At 45.1% G+C, this 21,844-nt stretch overlaps 1 protein-coding gene across 2 annotated transcripts in view; it reads right to left on the reverse strand.

The window, feature by feature from the left end:
• The window catches only part of LOC123644507 (protein FAM169B-like), a 74,221-nt gene that overhangs the window by 35,188 nt on the left and 17,189 nt on the right, over nucleotides 1–21,844 (reverse strand). For both annotated transcript variants that reach the window (XM_045560636.1, XM_045560634.1), the window contains exons 2-3: nucleotides 21,316–21,446; nucleotides 18,397–18,496 (exon numbers count right to left, since the gene is read on the reverse strand). In XM_045560636.1, coding sequence (XP_045416592.1) covers nucleotides 18,397–18,496; nucleotides 21,316–21,446 — 231 coding nt within the window. The remainder of the gene's footprint in view (nucleotides 1–18,396; nucleotides 18,497–21,315; nucleotides 21,447–21,844) is intronic.

Consider the following 21,844-nt stretch of genomic DNA (forward strand, 5'->3'; position numbering starts at 1 on the left):
CCTCAAGTGATCCTCCTGCCTCGGTCTCCCAGAGTGCTACGATTACAGGTGCGAGCCACTATGCCTAGCCTATTTTGCTTTTGTTGCCTGTGCTTTTGCTTCTGAGATCTCCTTTATAAAATCTCTGCCCAGATCAATATCCTCAAGCAGCGGTCCCCAACCTTTTTGGCACCAGGGACTGGTTTCATGGAAGACAATTTTTCCATGGACCAGGGCAGGGGTTGGGGGGATGGTTTCCAGATGATTCAGGTGCATTACATTTATTGTGCAGTCAAACCTCTCTGCTAATGATAACCTGTATTTGCAGCCACTCCCCAGCACTAGCATCACCACCTCAGCTACACCTAAGATCATCAGGCATTAGATTCTCAGAAGGAGCAGCAACCTAGATCCCTCACATGCACAGTTTACAGTAGGGTTCGAATTCCTATGAGAATTTAATGCCACAGCTGATATGACAGGAAACAGAGCTTATGCCATGATGCAAGGGATGGGGAGTGGCTGTAAATACAGACAAAGCTTCATTGGCTTGCCCGGCGCTCACCTCCTGCTGTGTGGCTAGGGTTCCCTACAGGCCATGAACCAATACCTGTCCACAGCCCAGGGACTGGGGACTGCAGTCCTAAAGCATTTCCCCTATGTTTTCTTCTAGCAGTTTCATAGTTTCAGGTCTTACTTGTAAGTCTTTAATTAATTTTGAGATGACTGTTGTATATTGTGAGAGATAGGGGTCTAGTGTCTTTCTTCTACATACAGATACCCAGTTGTCCTGGTACCATTTACTGAAGAGACTGTCCTTTCCCCAGTGAATGTTCTTGTCGAAAATCAGTTGGCTATAAATACAGGGACTTATTTCTGTGTTTTCTACTCTGTTTTTTTCCATTGGCCTATGTGTCTGTTTTTATGCCAGTACCATGTTATTTTGGTTACTATACATTTGTATTATATTTTGAAGTCTGGTAGTTTGATGCCTCGAGCTTTGTTCTTTTTGCTCAGGATTGCTTTGGCTATTTGAGGTCATTAGTGGTTCCATGTGAATTTTAGGATTGCTTTTTCTATTTCTATGAAGAATGTCATTGGTATTTTGATAGAGAATGCATTGAATCTATAGACCACTTTTGGTAGTATGGTCATTTTCATAGTATTAACTCTTCTAATAAATGCACATAGGATGTCTTTCCTTTTTTTGTGTGTGTCCTCCTCAATGTCTTTCAGCAGTGTTTTATAGTTTTCCTTGTAGAGACCTTTCACTTCCTTGGTTAAATTTATTCTTAGGTATTTCTGGTTTTTTGTAGCTACTGCAAATGGATTTGCTTTATTGCTTTCTTTTTCCTCTAATTCATTGTTGTGGTATAGAAATACTACTGATATTTTGTGTACTGATTCTGTATCCTACAACATTACTGAATTTATTTATCAGTTCTATGAGTCTTTTTGAGTGGAGCTTTTAGGATTTTCTATATATTATATAAGATCATATCATCTGTAAACTGGGACAATTTGATCCCCTCTTTTCCAATTTAGATGCCCTTTATTTCTTTCTCCTGCCTAGTTGCTCTGGCTAGGACTTCCAGTACTGTGCTGAATAAAAGTGGTGAAAGTGGGCATCCTTGTCTTATTTCAGATCTTAGAGGTCAAGCATTCAACTTTTCCCCATTCAATATGATGTTAGCTATGGGTTTGTCATATACAGCCTTTATTATTTTGAGGTCTGTTCTGTCTATTCCTAGTTTTTTGTGAGTTTTTATCATGAAGAGATGTTAAATTTTATTGAATGTTTTTTCTGCATCTTTTGAGATAATAATATCATTTTTGTCTTTGATTCTTTTGATGCAGTGTGTCACATTTATTGATTTGTGCATGTTGAACCATCCTTACATCCTGGGGATGAATCCACTTGATCATGGTGAATAATCTTTTTTAAGTGTTGTTGAATTCAATTTTCTAGTACTTTGTTGAGGATTTCTGCATCTAAGTTCACCAGTGATATTGGTCTATAATTTCATTTTTTTGTTGTGTCCTTGAATGGTTTTGGTATTAGGGTACTGCTGGCTTCATAGAATGTGTTTGAAAGAATTCCCTCCTCCCTAATTTCTGAAAGAGTTTGAGAATAATTGGTGTTAGTTCTTTAAATGTTTGGAAGAATTCAGCAGTGAAGCCATTAGGTCCTGGGCTCTTTGACTGGAGACTTTTTATTACTGATTTAGTCTCATTACTTGTAATTAATCTGTTCAAGTTTCCTTTTTCTTCTTAGTTCAGTCTTAGTAGGCTGTATGTGTCCAGAAATTTATCTACTTCTGTGAGATTTTCTAATTTGTTGGCGTATAGTTGTTCATAATAGTTTCTAATGATCCTTTGTAGTGCTCTGGTATCAATTATAATGTCTTCTTTTTCATATCTCATTTATTTGAGTCTTTTCTCTTTTGTTCTTGGTTAATCTACCTAATGGTTTGCCAATTTTGTTTATCTTTTCAAAAACCCAACTTTCACTTGTTGCTCTTTTGTATTTTTTTAATCTCAGTTCAGTTTACTTCTGCTCTGATCTTTATTATTTCTTTTATTCTACTAATTATGGGTTTGGTTTGTTCTTGCTTTTCTAGTTCCTTGAGAGTGTTAGTTTGTTTATTTGAAATCTTTTTATTTATTTATTTTTTGATGTCTGTGTTTATTGCTGTAAACTTCCCTCTTAGAAGTGCTTTTGCTATATCCCATAGGTTTTAGTGTGTTGTGTTTCTATTTTCATTTGTATCAAGAAATTTTTTAATGTCCTTCTTATTTTCTTCATTGACTCACTGGTCATTCAGGAGCATGTTGCTTAATTTCCATGTTGCACTATTTTGATGTTCTTCTTATTTATTTCTAGTTTTATTCCATTGTGGTCAGAAAAGATACTTGATATGATTTCAATTCTTTTAAATTTGTTCACGCTTTTTTGTGGCCTAACATGTGGTCTATCCTGGAAAATATTCCATGTGCTGATGAAAAGAATGTGTATTCTGCAGCCATTGGATGAAATGTTCTATGAATATCTGTTAGGTCCATTTGCTCTAAAGCACAATTTAAATCTAATGTTTCTTTGTTGATTTTCTGTCTAGACAATCTGTCCAATGCTGACAGTGTGATGTTAAAGACCCTACCTATTATTGTATTGGAGTCTCCCCTTAGATCCAATAATATTTGCTTTATATATCTGGGTGCTTTGGTGTTGGGTGTATATATATTTATAATTGCTATATTATTTTGCCAAATTGCTTTCTTTATCATTAGATAATTACTGTCTTCATCTCTGATTACCATTTCTAATTTAAAGGCTGTTTGATGTAAGTATACCTATTCCTGCTTGCCGTTGGATTCCATTTTTGTGGAGTATCTTTTTTCATCCTTTCACTTTGAGTCTATATGTGTCTTTACAGATAAAGTGACTTTCTTGTAGACAGCATATAGTTGGGCCATGTTTTTTAATCCATTCAGCCAGTCTATATCTTTTAAGTGGGAATTTTAATCCATTTACATTCAAAGTTATTATTGATAGATGAAGACTTATTCTTGTCATTTTGTTCATTGTTATCTGGTCATTTTGTATATCCTTTGTTTTTTTCTTTCTCTCTCACTGTTTATCATTGCAGTTTTGTGGTTTTCTGTGGTGATAAGGCTTGATTCTTTTTCTCCTTCATGGATCTGCTCTCCCAGTAAGTTTTATACTTTTGCCTGTTTTATGATAGTGATTATCATCTTCTTGCATCCAGATGTAGGACTCCTTTGAGCATTTTATTAATATAATGCCAGTCTAGTAGTGATAAGTCTCCTCAGTTTTTGCTTGTCTGGGAAAGACTATTTCTCCCTCATTTCTGAACAGCTTTGCTGAGTATAGTATTCTCACTTTAAATTTTTTTCTTTTGGTACTTTGGATATACCATCCTATTCTCTCCTGGTCTGTCAGATTTCTGTGGAGAAATCTGCTAATCTAATGAGGATTCCCTCATATGTGACTTGAGGCTTTTCTCTTGATGTTTTTAGAATTCTTTCTTTGACTTTTGACAATTTGACTATAATGTGGCTAATGGAGAGCCTTTTGCGGTTGACTCTCTTCGGGGACCTTTGAGCTTTCTGAATCTGAATGCCCATATCTCTCCCAAGACTTGGGAATTTTTTTAGCTATTATTTAATTAAATATATTTTCTATGCCTTTTCCCTTCTCTTCTCCTTCTGGAACTCCCACAATACAAATATCTATTCACTTAAGGATGTCCTATAAGTCTTGTAGGCTTTCTTCACTCTTTTTCATTCTTATTTCCTTTTTTTCTCTGATTAGGTAATTTCAAACAACTTATCTGCAAGTTCAGAGATTCTTTCTTCTGTTTGATCTGCTGCTGCTGAAGCTCTCTGCTGTATTTTTCATTTCATTCTTGAACTCCTCTGCTGCATGATTTCTGTTTGGTTCTTTATTTATGATTTCTATCTGTTTGTTGAATTTCTCATTCATATTGAGTTGTTTTCCTGATTTTGTTGAATTGTCTATCTGTTTTCTCATATCTTATTGAGTTTCCTTAAGATCACCTGGATCTTGAGGTGCAAGTGTGTCCTCTGTGGTAGAGTTGAATGTAGTTTGCTGACAGAGCCAGGATCTGTGACTCTGAGGCAAACCCTAGCAGCTCAGGCCCAGGGGGCCAAGTCGAAGCTGTGAGTCCACCTCTAGAGGGCAGGGCTCAGCACTGGCTCAACTCTGGGGAAGAAGAGATATTCTAAGCTTTGGGCTTAGGGCTCAGGGTACAGCTGCAATTCAGGAACCTGAACCAATAGGGTTCAGTGGCAACTCAGGTCCCAGGTCACAAGGTACCAGGTGGTAGTGACGCCAAACACTAGGATGGTGAGGCTTTGCAATATTCCAAACTCTGTGAGGCCAGATGCAGTGGCAACAAATACCCCAGACTGGTGGAGCACAGCTATTGTTTGGGCCCTGGGGGTGCAGGGAACAGCATAGTAATGACTTTACTCCCCAGGGAGAGGGGTGTCTCAGTAGCTCAGACTCTAGGGGGCTAATCTAACTCTAGGGAAAGAGGGTACTAAAGTTGTTTGGCCAGCAGGGTAGAATGTCTCAGCTCAGCCACTACTCTGTTTCCCTGCAATGCAGGATACTATGTCAGCTCAGCCCTGGGATGAGTTGCTGCTCATCTTAGCCAGGGCACAAATTCCCCAGGGGCCTATGTGTCACTTTAGCTCAGGCCTTGGCGATGTGACTATTCTGGGCATCCCAGACACTATTTTCCTGAGATGCAGGCTGCCACCTCAGCTCAGGTACTGGAGGGGACCGGGGAGGGGTAGGGGGAGCAGCTCCACCTCCACTTGGCCCCACAGGCATGGGCATAACAGCTACTGGCAGCTCTGCATGGGGACGTCAAGGCTCAGCAGCTGAGGTGGTTCCATGGTAGCACAGCCTCAGGGACATAGGGGAGTCATGGCCACTTACCCCTAGAGCAAGACACACTCCAGCCTTAGTCCCAATTCCAAGATAGCACAGTGCAGTAGCCATGCAGGCCCCAGCAGATGAGGCACAGTGTCACAGCCTTCTCTGGGGGAAGCACAACTATGTGGACTCCAGGCAGCTCCCTCAACTAGACTTAGTCCTATGAGGATTGCAGTGAGGTCTGTACATGTCCCAGGTGGGGACATGGGTTGCTGGGCTCCTCTTGCTCTCCTTGTCGCAAGGAGAAGATCCTCCTGACTCCCGGCTGATCCCGGTGGGGGATGGGGTGGTGGAGGCCTAGTGTTTCCTTGCATTCTCTGCATGCCCATCTGAGTCTCTGTGCTCACTGGGGTTCTGTCACTGCTCTGATGCGCTGCAGCACTCTCCTTCAGTGATTTTCATTAAGATGGAGTTGTTTAATCATTGCTCTGGCTGTCTTCCGTGAGGGGGACAGGAGCTGGGGGCTTCTAGTTGGCCATCTTGCCGATGTCACTCCAAGTACTCCAGCATCTGATATAATGGTTACCACAGTAATTCCTTTGTCCAGTGAGGCTCAGAGGGGTTTAGAAACTTGCTCAAGGTCATGTGCCTGTAAATAGCAGGATTGGAATTGGATGTGAACCCGAGTGGGTCTCACTGGCTCCAAAGCCCCTGATCTAAGCACTATGCCCAGGTGAAGAGTGGACAGGGAGACAAGAGGGCAGAGCCGGGGCCAGGCCCAGGCAGGAGGCCGGCAAAAAGAAAGAGGAACGGGAGAGACAAGGAAGGGACACACCAAGGCACTGTGCTGAGAAAGCAGAGGCCAGCAAGGGAAGTCCTTAACAGAGATCCTGCCTCCATATCCTGTTTCACACTGTGGGACGGGGAACAGGCCTGCCGTTTATTCAGCAAACACTAAGTGCCAGGCACCGTGCTTGGCACAAGGGACCCAGGACGGAACACACAGTCCACCAGGGGCAGCGACAGGCCACCTGGCTATGACCACACACCATGACAAGTGCTCTAAGGTGTAATCAGCAATCAGGAACCCACTCAGGGGCTGTTTGGGAGGACTGAGGGCAGAGTTCCAAGACCAGGCCTGAGACAGAAAGACGGTGGCCAGCCAGGGACCGGACTGTGGCAATGGAGGCTCCAGAGCCCAGGCCAAGGCAGCAGGAGTCATAACAAGGCACTACAAGAGTCCAAACAAGTAAGAGGCATGATCAGAATGGTGTTTTAGAAAGAGAAAACTTTGTTATGTCCAGGTGGGAGGAATTAGCTCTTTTGAAATTAAAGAATTATTAGAAAAGAAGGACCATATTCTGTGTGATACTATATGGTAGATACACGTCATTATATACATTTGTCCAAATCCACAGAATGTACAACACCACCAGTGAACCCGGATGTGAACAATGGGTTCTGGGTGACTGACAACGATGTGTCAATGAGGGTTATCAACTGCAACAAAGTCCCACCCCGGTGTAGGATGCTGATCACTGGGGAGGCTGTGCCGGGGCGGGGCAGGGAGGGGAACACAGGAAATCTCTGTATGTTCCTGAGCTTGAAAATGTGAAATCTAAAACTGTGACCCTAAAACTGCTCTAAAGAGATAAAGTCTTGAAAGAAAAAAAAAAAGAGAAGGACCACACTGTCTGAGGGAGGAGAACGGATCAGTGCTGCGGGGATGCAGCCTGGAAGTGAGGAGGGAGGGGCCGCAGCAACCCTGCTGGTGCAGACGGAGAAACTCGGGGGTTGGGGGACCAGCTGGGGTCCCCGGCAGGAGGGAGAGGGGGGTAGAGAGGGCAGCCGACCCTCAAGCTTCAGTGGCAGGATGCAGGTGCCTCGCCCAGGAGGAATCGAGGAGGAGAAGGAGGAGGGAGGAGGCAGGAGGGAGAAGAGTGCATGTTTCAGTTTCCAAACGCCTCTTAGAAACAGCAGAGTGACAGTGGCCCGGAGCTGAGGACAGAGGAGGCCATGCCCCATGCCACTGCGGGAACCAAGGAGGGACTGTCACTCACACATGTCTTATCTCCTCAAACTACCTGCAAATTGCCCACACCTGCCCCCTGGTCTGCAGCTCTTCACCATAGCTGAAGGGCTTCAAGTGCCCTGGCTGCCCCCCCACCTACTCTATCGCTCCCCTGGAGTCTAAGTCGCCACTGTCCCGTTACAAATCTAAGAAATATGTAGTTCCACAACAACAACAAAAAAAAAAGCACACAGTTAAACCAAAGTGACAGGCCATCTTCCCAAAAGCAAAATACACGTAGGAAAAAAATGCTGAAAAGTTCTGGCAGAGGCCGGCACATAAACACATTCCAAGGCATTGCATGACTTTTATGCAACATTGACTGAGCTGGTCAATAATTTAAGGGGAGGGGAAAATCTGTGAGTTGACATAGCAACTGTCACATCGCATTACTCGGGCTACCATTTCCATACAGATGTCTTCCTTAAAGACAAACACTTCCCCAGATGCCCCGTGAACTTGGGCGCCTCTTTGCCATGGAGAAGGAGACATCTGGTTTGCAGTAGATTTGCATCAGCCTCTCTGTGTTTCTCAGGCCTTTCTTGCCTTAAGCAACTTTGTTTTCATGAGTCTGGATTTTAATTGAAGGAAGATGGAGCGAGGTGGGGTGCCTGGATCCTGAGGAACAGCCAAACTGCAAGGTGTTGGGGGCTAACCCACACCAAAGCTAGTCCGCCTAGGAAAGGAATCCCAAAGTCGCCAGGCGGAGCAAGGAAGCTCAGCAGGTTTCTCAGGGTTGGGGAAAGCACAAAGAGACATAAACAGCCCCCCGGGGCGTGGTGGTAAAACCTTCAGTATGCCTCATGCAAGCAACCCACCCCACTACCACCCCAGCCCCCAAGACAGAGCCTCCACCCTTGACACTTGGAGTATTTTCCTTGGAGCTTCCCTGTTTCCAAATACCGTTAGTCCCTTGGTAAGAATGACAAGTCTTTGTTTATGGGATGCTGTTTTCCCCTAGGTTTAAATCTAACTCACAGTAAGTGCCAAAAGTTAACAGGCAATGAAGAAGGAAATCCCAAACCATGGCCGACGTGTGTTCCCAAAACACACTGCTGTCACCGCGACTAGCCCTTCAGTCTGTACCTTTTATGGCCCGAGAAAAACAAAACTCTCCATGTCTAGCATGGAGCTCCTCCAGGTTGCGTGAGAAGTGGCTTGGGTCACTCAGCTGCCCAGAGAAACAGATGTTTAAATGGAGGCTGAGCTTCTGGCCAGAGCTCTTTTCCCCCAAACTGTCAAACCTGCTTCAGGGGGGCTCCACCAGTGTCGACAGTGGGATGATCTTATCAACTTCAGGCCAATGTTTCGCTTTGCATTACCCAGAAAGAAAGCACGGGCTGAAACAGAGATAGATCCTGGGTACATGGGATCACAAGAGGCATGTTTACATGCAAATGGGTGCCTGCTACCCAGCTGGTCCCTGCAGTGGGCTCAGGGGAACCCCACTCTGCACCCTTTGTGTTCATGAGTCTGCAGGGACATCACACTTCAAAGCCAGGAAAATTGCAATCACTGCTCAGGCTTTACTAGGTCGGCAAGCCTCTCCACTTCCACCACCCTAGCTTGTTTCTCACTAGATACTGCCCATTTCGTTAAGGCGATAGGCCCATCCTGCAAGACAGAGCTGGGTCGAACCCCTTCCAACCCACCGGAGGGCCCAGCATCTCCATCCTAGGCCCACAAGCAGGCACAGGAGCTGCTCTAGCTGGGTCCCTTTCTGGGAGTCGGAAACTCACAACCCCCACCTGCTTCTGGCCTTCCATCCCTGACCCATCCCCCAAATCGGGGCAGCCTGCGCAGGGGTGAGGAGCACCCCAGGAAGGGCCTCTTGGTTCCGAGGAGGTTCTGAGGCACGTTGGGGGCACAGCTCCCTTTCCCCCTCCCGACCCACCACCTGCCCCAAACACAGTCCAGAGAGGGTCTGGCCATGGGCCCACCGTGTCGCAATCCCACCAGGCCCAGCACAGCCACTCAGAAGGAGAGGCTACACCACAGCTCCGGTTTCATCCGAATGTTTGCCTTGGCCCTCGCTGTCACTGCAGGCTATAACGGGCATGCTTTTCCAGGAAAAAATCATCATTTTTTGATCCCCTGCTTGTTTTTCTCAGGGTGCACATGATGTGCAATCACCAAAAACTGTAAATAAATTAGCAGCAATTTGAAGGGTGAGCGTTCTGCTTGGTCACAAAACGTCCTGGGAGCCAGCTGGAGGGATAGATGTACTAATCAGGGATGTCAACAACTGCAAACACTATTACTTCAGTCTTCTCCCTCAGCGCCCTGCTGCCTGTTTCTCAGGCCCGCTGCCTCCCCATCCCATGTTTCCCCTGTGGAGAGCTAACAAATATTTCCCTACCGCCCACCGGGGGTGCCGGCCACCCAGCAGAGCCCAGAAGAGCTAAGAGGCAGGACCCCTCCCGTCAGACAGCTTATAATCTACCCAAGAAGATCCACCACAGGAAATGACCAGGGCGAGGAACAGTGACCAGGGAACAACTGCAAAGTGATGTGCCCGTGATGAAGGTGCCCATAGTCCACATCCCCCGCAAGACGGAAGATCCGGGTCCAGACCCCTCCTCCAGGGGCCCAGTGTCACTTCCCTGCCATTGCTGTCCCACAGGCCCATCAGACAGGACCTCAGGCTGAACTCACCCTAGGCTTTTTCTCCTAAATTACCCAGCACGGTTAGCACCAACACCAAGCCACACTGAAACCTTCCTCATCCTCACTTTCAATCACCCCATGTTTCTCCAACCTCTGTCCTCCCTGCCAGACCAGCCCAAAGCACCTCTCCTTTGTTTGCTAGCTGCCTCCAGATTCCATGGCTCGTCCCTCCTTCCATCCATCCTTCTTCCCAATCCCAGGTAGGGCATTCTGCTAAGGGCTGAAGCTCCAGCCAGCGTCCCTGTCTCCAGCCCCAGCCCCAGCCCCGTCCTCCTAATTCCCCTTCAGCGTGGCCTCCCACGCAGCAAGGGCCGAGAGCACAGTGGGAAGATTTTGGGAAAGGAAATTCAAAAAGTTCAAAGAAGGGACTGATGTGACTCATGGACAGACTCCACAAGGTAGAGTGGCTTGGGAGGCAGGGAGGGGCTGCTGCTGCAGGTGCAGAGCCCCCAACCCACAGGGCAGAGGAGCCACTTCTGTGAGAGCCAGATGCAGGCACCACCTGGGAGCCAGAGGTCCCGAATAAGTGGGTGGTGGACAACATATCAGGCCTCACAACCCCTGTGTCGGCCAGACTGCCACTTTCCAGCCAAGAACCAGGGATGGCACCCCCTACTTCCAGCAATATCCAAGAGTTTCCTTATTCCAGACATAAACTTCTCAATTACAAGTTGCCATCTTTAATCAGCCTCCAGGACATTCTTTGCTCTTTCCTCCGATCATCTGACCACTGCGCTTTATAGGAAAAACAGATATCGAACAGATATTGTCAGAAAGAGAGCTGAAAGGAGAAAATCTGGCAAGACAATCAGCAAGTTTCCTGACAAGGATAACAGGAAGGACGGTCTAGAAAACTAAGGGTGTGGCCCAGGAGCTTGCAGAGAGGGCTTCCATCAGAAAGCATCAGATGTTACAAAGATGTTACAGTGCCATGGATGGACGAAGGTGCCCCCAAACCAAGGACAGATCCCCAGGCCTGACATGATGCTGTAAGAACAAGGTGGGGAAGGCTGGAGCACTGGTCAGCTCAGGCAGGCTAGAAAACCGCTCTGGGAAACAGGCTGAGCTGCCTGGGTGGGCTGGCTAGACTAGGAAGGGAGAACCTGCAGGAGGAAACACACACTGGCCAGAGGCTCTAATGGTCACAGAGGACCAGTGTCACTGGAAAGGCTAGTGGTCTCCAAATTAGAAGCAGAGTGGATAGCTGGAAATAGTGGAAAGACAACAGGGGTGCATTAGCTACTTTTAGAAAAGCTCCAGTCTCTAGAGCCTTCTAGGTGAATTGTGATCGTGTTCTAGGTGAACACGATCCTGACGTTGAAACCTGTAATCTCTGGGAGCATACAATACCAGGAACAGGACAAAAAGACCAAACCCAAACTGGTGCTGCCCCAGTACGAAAGGGGGAAATGTTGGTCTTAAAACTAATGCCTGGTTCACCTAACAGCCTAGAGTGAATTATGAAAAAATGGTTTGCAATAACCCAAAAAAGGAAGACTGAATTTAAAATCAGCATGAATTCACCAAGACCAGATAATACAAAACTGGCTCCACTTCTTTTTCTGAGAGTGTTCCCAGGCTAGCATTAGGAGAACAATTAAACACAAGTCGTCTCAATTTCAGCAGCTTAAATTCCATTCTTAATTTCAAGTGTGCATTTCATAAAGTCTCTTGAAATATCTTTGTGGATGAATCAGAAATGTGTGCTAAATAATGGATTGGGTGTGTTTTTAAAGGTGCAATGCTTGCATGAATAAAAATCAGCATTTTTTTTTTAGTTATTTGGATGACAAAGAATGCGCACCTTCAAATGACTCAAACTATGCGGTCAGAAGGAAGAGTTAATATAACTGGATGCAAGGACCTACTCTTTAAACAAGATGAAATACTAGACCCAAGTAAAATATGATGGGAAAACATAGGCATAAATCTTCATGACCTTGGATTAAGTAATGGTCTCTTAGACATGACATCATCAAAAGCACAAGCAACAAAAGAAAAACTAAAGTGGGCATCACAAAAATTAAAAAATATTTGTGCTTCAAAGGATACCATCAAGAAAGTGAAAAGACAACCCACAAAATGGGAGAAAATTTTTACAAATCATAATATGATAAGGGACTTGTATTCAGAATATATAAAGAACTCTTACAACTCAATAACAAAAAGACAGCCCAATTTAAAAATGGACAAAGGATCTGAATATACAGTTCCCCAAAGAGGACAAATGGCCAATAAACATGTGCAAAGATGTTCAATATCATTAGTCATCAGGGAAATGCAAATCAAACCACACCCAAAGACACCACTTCACGCCTACTAGAATGGCTATAATCAAAAAGACAGCCAATAACAAGTGTTGACAAGAATGCAAAGAAATTGGAACCTTCATACATTGTTGGAGGGAATATAAAATGGTGCAGATGCTTTGGAAAACAGTCTGGCAGTTTCTTAAAAGGTTAAACATAGTTACCATATGATCCAGCAATTCCACTCCTGAGTTCCCAAGAAAAATGAGAATATATGCCCACACAAAAACTTGCACACTGGCTGGGCTTGGTGGCTTACACCTGTAATCCTAGCACTCTGGGAGGCCGAGGTGGGAGGATCGCTTGAGGTCAGGAATTTGAGATCATCTGAGCAAGAGCAAGACTCTGTCTCTACAAAACATAGAAAAATTAGCTGGGCATGGTGGCATGCACTTGTAGTCCTAGCTACTCGGGAGGCTGAGGCAGGAGGATTGCTTGAGCCCAGGAGTTTGAGGTTGCTGTGAGCTAGGCTGACACCACTGCACTCTAGCCCGGGCAATAGAGGATGACCCTATCTCAAAAAAAAAAGTAGAAACAACTCAAATGTCCATCGACTGATGGATAAACAAAATGCGGTATATCCATAAAATGGAATATTCAACCATAAAAAATGAATTGAAGTACTGAAACATGCTAGAACCTGGCTGAGCCTTGAAAACACTATGCTAAGTGAAAGAAAAAATCATACACAAAAGGCCAAATATCGTATGATTCCATTCATAAGAAATGTCCAGAATAGGCAAATCCATAGAGACAGAAAGTAGATTAGTGGCTGCCTAGGGCTGGAGGGTAGAGAGTAGAAGGAGGTGATGCATGAGGGGAGTGAGGTTTCTTCTGAGGATAACGGAAATGTTCTAAAGCTGATTGTGGTGATAAATGCACAACTCAGCGAATGGATTAACAACCACTGAATTAGACATTTTAAATAGATGAATTATATGGCATGTGAATTATGTCTCAGAAGAGCTGTTTATTTATATATAATGGGAATAAATGAAATGTCCTTCCTTTAGGTTTGAAACAACTACACAAATTCTGAAAGACAGAGTCATGTCTTAATACTCAGTTTGTGTGAACAGCCTGGGGCCAGGCGTGCAGGTGGTGGGCTGGGTGTCAGGTGGAATTGAGGCGAGCTTGGCTGGAATGCCAGAGTGAACTGAGGCCAACTTTGTAGAAGCAGAGTGTCCAGGCCAAGAACACGAGCACTCTCACCATCCACCAGTCTAGTCGCGCAGTTCCTTAGGCAAGCATTCTGCAGACTGCAAAGTGCTGGCAAATCACCTGGGATCTTGTTAGAGTACCGATTCTGACCGAGCAGCTCTGGGGCCCGAGGTCCTGCATTTCTAGCAAGCTCCCCGGCAATGCCTTGCTGCTGGGCATGGGCCACCTGCCTGACTATCGAGTAGTAAGGCAAGAAAGTGAAGCTCAAAACACACTACATAACTTCACCTAAGGCACCCACTCCTAAGAGGCAAAGCCAGGGTTTGAACCCACATGTAAATGACTCCAAAACCCACATCCTATCCACGACAGCACCCATGACATGGATTCTGATGCCATGCTCTAAGAGAAGCCTGGGTCTCATCAGCTCTGCAGCCCACATCCCAGGAAAAGCAATTGGAAAATGAAGATGTGTGATCTACCAAGAAAAAAAAAAAAAGAGTTTGGAGAGAGGGCAGCTGGCTCACACCTGCATGGAGGAGCCGTGCCCACCTACCTGGATGGCCCCAGTGGGGGGCACAAGGCCAGTGGGGAGACACATGGGCTTCTCAGTTTGAGCTCCTCATGCAGGATGTTCTAAGAGTCAGAGCTGTCCCAGCATAGCAGAGGCAGCCCCAGGTTGTGGAGGCCCCAGACCAGAGGCCAGTGCTCCCCAGAAACCACCTTCATGATTTGACACATCTGTACAACACCTGTCGTCTCAGTAGCCCTACCAGAAGCGAGGCATCATTTGCTATGGTTATAAAAATAAATCTTAAAAAGACAAAACATTACATTCCAGCAAAGGGTGCTCAGCTAGGAGGCCTACTCTCTTTTTTCAAAAAAAAAGAGATTAGCAAGTGTTAGTCAAGCATTAAAGGCATATTAGCAGGAAAAAAAAAAAAAACATTTTCCTCAATATGTTTAGAGCTGAAGTAAAATTCGAAAAATCTTCCTTTTTCTCCTTCTGAAATTCAGCTGCACCACCTAAAATCATCTTGGAAAACTCTAGACCTAATGATCTCAGTGCCCTTCCAACGGTGAGCTTCTGCATGCCTGTGTCCCTTCTCTGAAGCTAAGTGGCCCCGGTTCCCTCAAGCATTGCTCAGAAGGTTCCAAGCCCTCTCAGCCTTCAACGCCAGGACTCGCCATGGATCAGCACCAGTTTGCTTCAGTCCTGGTTTGAGCAGCACCAAGAGAACTGAGCCATAACTGAGCTGGAATGTTATGCTCCCACCGACACACTCCCCACCACGTCCACTCTCCTGCAGCCCCTCCTTCGTGGGTGGTCGCCGTGCCTGCCCTTCCCTGATCCGTTGGTGCTTTGGGATCGACTGTATGACATCTACCCAATGAGGCAGTTTTGGATCAGTGGAAGAAACAACTTTCCCACAATTAGTAAGAATTCAAAAATAGTAGTTCAAAACCAGATTAGGATGGCCTTGTGTGACATTGCCTTCCTGCCCAGGAAGTCCCAAGCAGAATCTATCAGGGAGGTGATTCCAACCGCCAAAGTTCCACCAGAAGCTACCAAGCAGCCCCACCCCCACCCCGAAATCTGTGTTTCTCTAGCACAACATGTGGAGACAGGAGAGAACAAGCCAGGGTGTGCCACCATGGAAGAGCACTGAGTCCTGCACATTTCATGTGCCCTGTGAAGGCTCTGCCCTGTGAAGTAGGTAAGATGTCCCCAGTTTGCAAAGGATAAAAATGATGCTCAGAGAGGTTAAAGAACTTATCTGGGTCACCCAGTCAGTCAGCAGAGCCGGGATTCCAAGTCAGTCCTAGCTGACGCCGAAGTCCAGGTGCATTCTATTACGCTGCCCAGGCCACAGGAAGAATTGAGAAAAGCAAAAGGCCACCAGTTGATGGCAGTCTTGAAGGCTGGGATAAGTGGTTTTGATTTAATACAGAAGATCAGAAAAAAGACACAATTTTTTTCATGAGAGAAGTTATTTTGTAATCTTGAGCTCAATTAACAATTAACAAATAAGAATAACAAAACAAGGGGAAATACATGAGATAACAAATAAGGAGGAATAAATGACAGGTAAGGCCCTTGGGAAGTACAGATGCAATCTAGAAAGCAGCTTCCTGGCAGCTTCAGCCATGTCCCCTCAAGGGACGTAAACAGCCTCTGTCCAGAGAAGTCCAGAACGAGCCCACAAGAAGCAACGGGGACAAGGACACCTGCTTCTCAAACCAGCTTTATGGAAGGTGCCTTCACAGTTCCTCAAAGGGGAAAGGTGGAGAGCTTCATTTCTCACATCCTACAACAGACTGCCAGGCGCGATAACCGCTTGCCACCGGGGAATTCACCGTTTCAGGATGTTTTTCATTTGCTCACAGGGTTATCGGAAGTTACTGTGATGGACTCAACCAGCTTATCAATAATTAACTCATACACGGAGCTTATCAAACAGCTTCTAAGCCCTTTAGCTTCTGTGTAAACGCACATACCCACAAACACACGTGGCCTTCACAACGGAACTTCTCCCAGAAAATGACAAAGCAAGTAGCGATAGCATTCTCCACGGTCACAGCTAAGCATGGAGGTGAGGTGACACGTTTGTCAAAGCTGTGAAGAGGGTCCTTGATACCATCGCTGCTACAGAGTCCACATGTTTCGAGCCACAAGACATGCTTTGGAAGTATGCGATGTGTTTGGGAAAGAACTCCTATCTGTGTCCAAATATCGGATTAAAGATCATGAAGTTCCGGCACACCTGAGCGCTTTTTTGAAATCGTGCAGAATCGCAGCCCACACAATAGAGCCCACGGCAGTGGGAAACATTTGGAAATTTTATTTAAGGTGCTATTATATATAAGGAAGGGTCTGTAGTAAGAGTTCTGAGAGCTTATGAATATTTATTATAGTACATTCTTGAAAACAACAAAAAAATTAAGTCCAGTATAAATGGGGAACAGATTTATAAGAGTCAGTCATATGTTTACATTATGCAAATTGTAGTTAGAGACCTATAACCAGAATACTGTTAAATGCCTAAAAGGGGGTAGAGGAGTGGCTGATATTTGGACATTTTCTTAAAATGAGCAAACAATATTTTTAGAGTTTTTGACAATCTGTGCACCAAGGGGTTCCTGTGGGCACATCTTGTTACTTTCACTAACCTGATAGTGGAGTCACAAACTCAAGACAATATCAAAGGCCTGAGGTTATCACAGCGTCTTTGTTCATGGCAGTCAGGGTTCTGCCGGATGGAGAGATGACACACCCTGAACCTTGACCGGAAAGTTTTCACACAAATCTCAGCCACCTCCAGCCCTGAAGCAATGAGGAGGCTTTGCCAACATGCCAAAAACTCTCCGACAATTGACTAGGCACACCTGTGTTTCACATGCAGCAAAAAGAGAGGCATTACGGACATGCTGAATACCTTGCCCCAGAGATGTCTCCTTGGGCTTTGAGATACCAATTGAGCAGGGCATCCTTTGAGTACAAGCCCAAGACAGACAAGCAAGTGACAGGCAAAAGTCTGTCTCTAAGGCAGGGGGAGAGCTGTAGGAGGCACCCCTTTGCAAATGTAGTTAAAGGCTCATAACTCCATGCCACATCATTTAAGGTTTACTATTATTATTTATTATTTACTATTAGGAAATATTTATTTTTTTCTTTGTTTAGAGACAGGGTCCCACTCTGTCACTCAGGCTAGAGTGCAATGGCATGATCAACCCTCACTGTAACCTCGAATTCCTGGGCTCAAGCAATTCTCCCACCTCAGCCTCCTGAGTAGCTGGGACCACAGATGCCCCGCTAATTTTCTTTTTTTTTAAGAAATGAGGTCTCACTATCTTGCCCAGGCTGGTCTCCAAGCAATCCTCCCACCTCAGCCTCCCAAAGTGCTGGGATTTTAGGCATGAGCCACCACTGCACCCAGCCTATTATTATTTCTTATTATAGTCATTGAAAGAAATCTGTAAAACACAGTCTAATAAAGGAAAAAAATTCTAAGTAAGTTTAAACTGAAATTGAGAGCCCCAACAGGTCAGAAACGAGTTTCTTCACCCCAATCACTGATGTCCTTGGCTCAGGGGGGACTGGCAGGCTGCAACCCTTCTCTCCTCCCGACATCGCACTGCCCACTGCCAAGGCCCGCAGACCCCTGCCCCAGATGCAACTGACATGGCCATGCCTCTTCTCCTGAGGACTCACTCGAGGAGCTGAAGGCCTGTCACAAATGGTCTCTTCACAGTGCAGAGGAAGATAAGTGAGTTACAGTTTACACATACTTCATCACCAGAAAGAAAAACCCCACCCAACTGTCACCCTGCAAAAAATCCTCTACCATGCCCCAGCGGTGTGACCTTAGGCAAGTAACTTGACCACTCAGAGACCTCATGTCCTCATCTGTATGCGAGGGATGAGAACGGTCCCTTGGCTTCACAGGGCTGCAGTGGGGCTCCAACAATAGGACCCCACCCAGTGCACGCACCTCTGGGCACTGCTGTTAATAAGAACGGCAAGTGCTACCCTCAAAAGCAGCTCTGAGTACTGCCATTGTGGGCAAGAGTGTCTTTAATACAGAAATCGATATCTGTGTCAATAAAAAGAAATACTAATGCACTACTGGATCCCTAAAAGCTGAAAATAAACCAGTTCTGCCTTGATGTTCTTCTAAGCTCAGGCTACAGGCACAACCGTCATTTCCTAGGTATTTGATTCCATCTGTTGCATATGATGAAATCAAGACCCCTGTTTTTAAAATCCATTGGTAACTACCAACCTGTCTTCGTGTCCTGGGGGTTAACCAAAACCAGTATCTTATGCTGAGGTTCATCGCGGTACACGGTGCAAAAGCAAACAGATGAAGCTTCAAGTTTAACCTGAAAAAATAATTTAAAAAAACCATTTTGTTCTTCCATGATAGTAAGGGCACAGGAAATCACTTAACGATTTAGCACCAATTAGCACAGTACGAATTAAAAGAACACTGCTGCACAGACATTCATGTGACAGGACACAGGCAACACAAAGATGGAAACCTTACCCATTCTGACACCTACTCTGCCAACCCAATGCCCTTCGGATCTCCCTTCCTTACACTCGCTACTGCAGCAGCCTTCTCCATCCTAATCATACAAAAGCAAAGGGCCACATACCCACCTCAAGCCCATGCCTGCCAAATTGACCTCATTTGTCCTCCCAGGGTCCTGGTGGCCACTCTGTGGACGCAGCCCAGGACGTGCGTGCCTCCACCAGAGATGCCACTCAGCCTGCCTGCTGCCCTGGCTTGTCCCCGCAAGCAGTCTCAAGAAACGCACATCTTCTCTGGGCCCTGTGGGCCCAGCCCCAGTTCCTGTCAGCCCTGGGGCAGAGAAGCTCAACTCTAGGTGCCCGTTTGTTATATGAGAGAGGAACCAGGGTCTCTAACGCTAGGATTGTCCCAGAGCCTTCTCTCAAGCATCCACATCCAAAGCCCTCTCGGTGGCCCATCAAACCCACCGATCCCAGATGCCAAAGCAAAAGTTCAACATGTTCCAGTGCAAAGTCTGTTTTGAAAACCAAGGAGGGTATAAGAAAATTAGAAAAGAATGTGTGGACTGCATTAGGCAGGCAGGTTGCTTATAAAAGTTTACAGCAGTCCTCCACCTTTTTGGAGAACTATTTTGTAACAAATCATGAGACCTGTGAAGGTCCTGGTGCCACCAGTCTTCTGCGTCACTGTAATGAAGGGGCCCCGAGCTGGCCCTGCCAAAGAGGTTACGTGAGGCACGGTCCACCCAGGAGCTGGCTGTTACAAGGCCATTAAACCCAATATTAACAAAGCATTGTATTGACATGGAAAGATGCTTATTGTAGACAACATTGTACTCAGAGAGCGATCTCACCTATGTTTAAAAAGTATGCAAAAAATGTTTCTGGTGGTTAATGGTGGATGATGCTATTTTCTCTATCCTTGGTTATAGTTCAAATATTATGCAATAAGCATGTACTGTTTTGTAACCAGAAAAATCAATAAGCATTTTTGTATTTTAAATGTGACAGGACAATTTCAAGACTGGAAAAAGAGTTAATTATGAAAAGAAAAGACTTTTCGGAGGACCAGAGTGATATGACATGACATATCCTCAAACTGCTTCCTTATCTTTCTTTTTGTTTTGAAAAACTTCTCTGGAGTCAAAAAGAAAAGTTAAACCTGCTAAAAGCAATGAGGAGGTCCAAATATCATTCCAAATTAGACGATTTCAGTATCCTCATGGTAGGACACTGCTCCCATTTCTTAATTAACTGCTAGCATGGTAAGAAACCAAACAATTGCTTTCATGAAACTTTCTTTTTTTTAGAAAGGGAAGAGGCGAACAGGTGTAAAGTCATTTCGGCATTTCTATCACATTAAAACAACTTAATTTTAGTATCTGTCTTATTTTATTATGCTTTTGCTAATAAGACTAAAATTATTCACTGACTGAGCATACCACATATTGAGGGGAAGGTTGAAAGTAGTGTAATCCATAAATATGTGTGAAATAAAAGCAGGCGGCTGAAACTGCACGTGAAGTACTTTAGCGCTAACTCTTGCATTTTGCCCCTTCTCAGATGCCCTGGCACCCCCACACTCCACCCAATCCTGGCCCTCCACCCCCTCTGGGCTCCCTAAGACCAAGCCTCAACAGGGCTTGCTTTCTCTTCTGCTTTAACAGCCACTAGGGGGCGCCGGAAGCGTGTGCAGACTGCGACCTCCCTCTGCAGATGAACAGCGTGGATGTCACTCGTGGGAACTGGATTCTTCCAGGAGCGATTGCAAACTAGCATCTCCAAATCTCAAGGAAGCCACACTATAAACTGTACAAGCCATTGTTTTCATTAACTCTGGAACAACTTCAGTACAGGGAAAAAAACCCTGTCTTCCTCAACCAACTGTGCACGCCAGATAGCAACGATTTCTGGTATGAGTAAAATCTTATACATATGAAACAAGAAAAGTTTGTCACTTTGAACAGATCAGCCTCCAATGTGAAAGAAAGGTGACTGATGTAGGTACTTCCCAAGATTCACATGTTCTTTTTACTTACTGAGGGAGGGGAAAAAGGTCTTAAAAGTGACACAGCTTTAAAATTTCACCCACAATCCCACTGTGCTAACAAATAAATAATTTTCACTTCTCTCTGTTCCTTTCCCATCCTTATTCACAATGAATAGAATCTTATCAGGCCAAAAATTAACATCAATATAACTCCATCACAAATCACAAAATTGTAGAATTGAATCAAACCTAGAGACCAAAGACCAACCCTTCCAAATGGGGAAACTGAGTCCCAGCCAGGCATTACACACAGTATCTCATTTAATCCTCACAATGACACTACAAGGTGGATGTTGTTATTGTCTCAGTTTTAAAGGTGAGAATACCAAGACCAAAAGGGTTAAGACACCAGTCCAAGGTCACACTGCTAGTAAGTGCTAGACGTGGGATTCACACAGCCTCTCGCTCACTGCCTGTCTTGCTCACCGCCTGGCAGAACTGGACTCGCATTCAGAACTTCAGAATCCCAATCCAGGATTCCTTCAGCTTCTCCAGATGGGCTTATTCTAGTATTCAGTCCAGAAATTGTTTTGTAAAAATCTATAAAACTCTTTCAACAGCATTCTACTCTCTAAATTAGATTTTGCAGAGCTCTCCACTAAGAAAGATGGTGCATACCTGCTCCCCAGTGGGAAGAGAGAAAATCTCTGATGAGGTCCGAGCTCCTTCCCTGAGTGAGGCGTAGTAAGCCAGAGCTGCTTCCTGATGCCTCTCGGGGTCATCTTCCAAAATATCCACTGGGTAAATGCCTGGGAGAGGGGGAAGGCAAGAAATGACATTAGTTTTACTCTTTCATTAAAGGAAAGTCATTTATTTCTTGAAAATTAAAAAAAATCAAAAACAAACTGAACCCTTGCTCTATAAATTATGTTTACCTGTTTCCAAAAAATGAAAAGGAAAAAAAGCACAGCAGGAGGCACCAGAAAAAACAGATGACATTCCCAACCCCAAGGACATGACATGTGAGCCCTCTTAGATTGTCTCAGAAACTTCCTTTCATGCACCCAAACTACCGAATGATTTCCTGAGGGCTCTCAGTAGAGTCAGCACAGTAGCCACGTTGACAAGTGGGAACCTTGAGCACTGAGAAGAGCTGGTTAGGACCTGGTAACTTTGCCAAAATCCAGCTTGAGCTGCTATTACCTTG

This window comes from Lemur catta, chromosome 9 (assembly GCF_020740605.2).
Source record: "Lemur catta isolate mLemCat1 chromosome 9, mLemCat1.pri, whole genome shotgun sequence".
NCBI classification, from domain to species: domain Eukaryota; kingdom Metazoa; phylum Chordata; class Mammalia; order Primates; family Lemuridae; genus Lemur; species Lemur catta.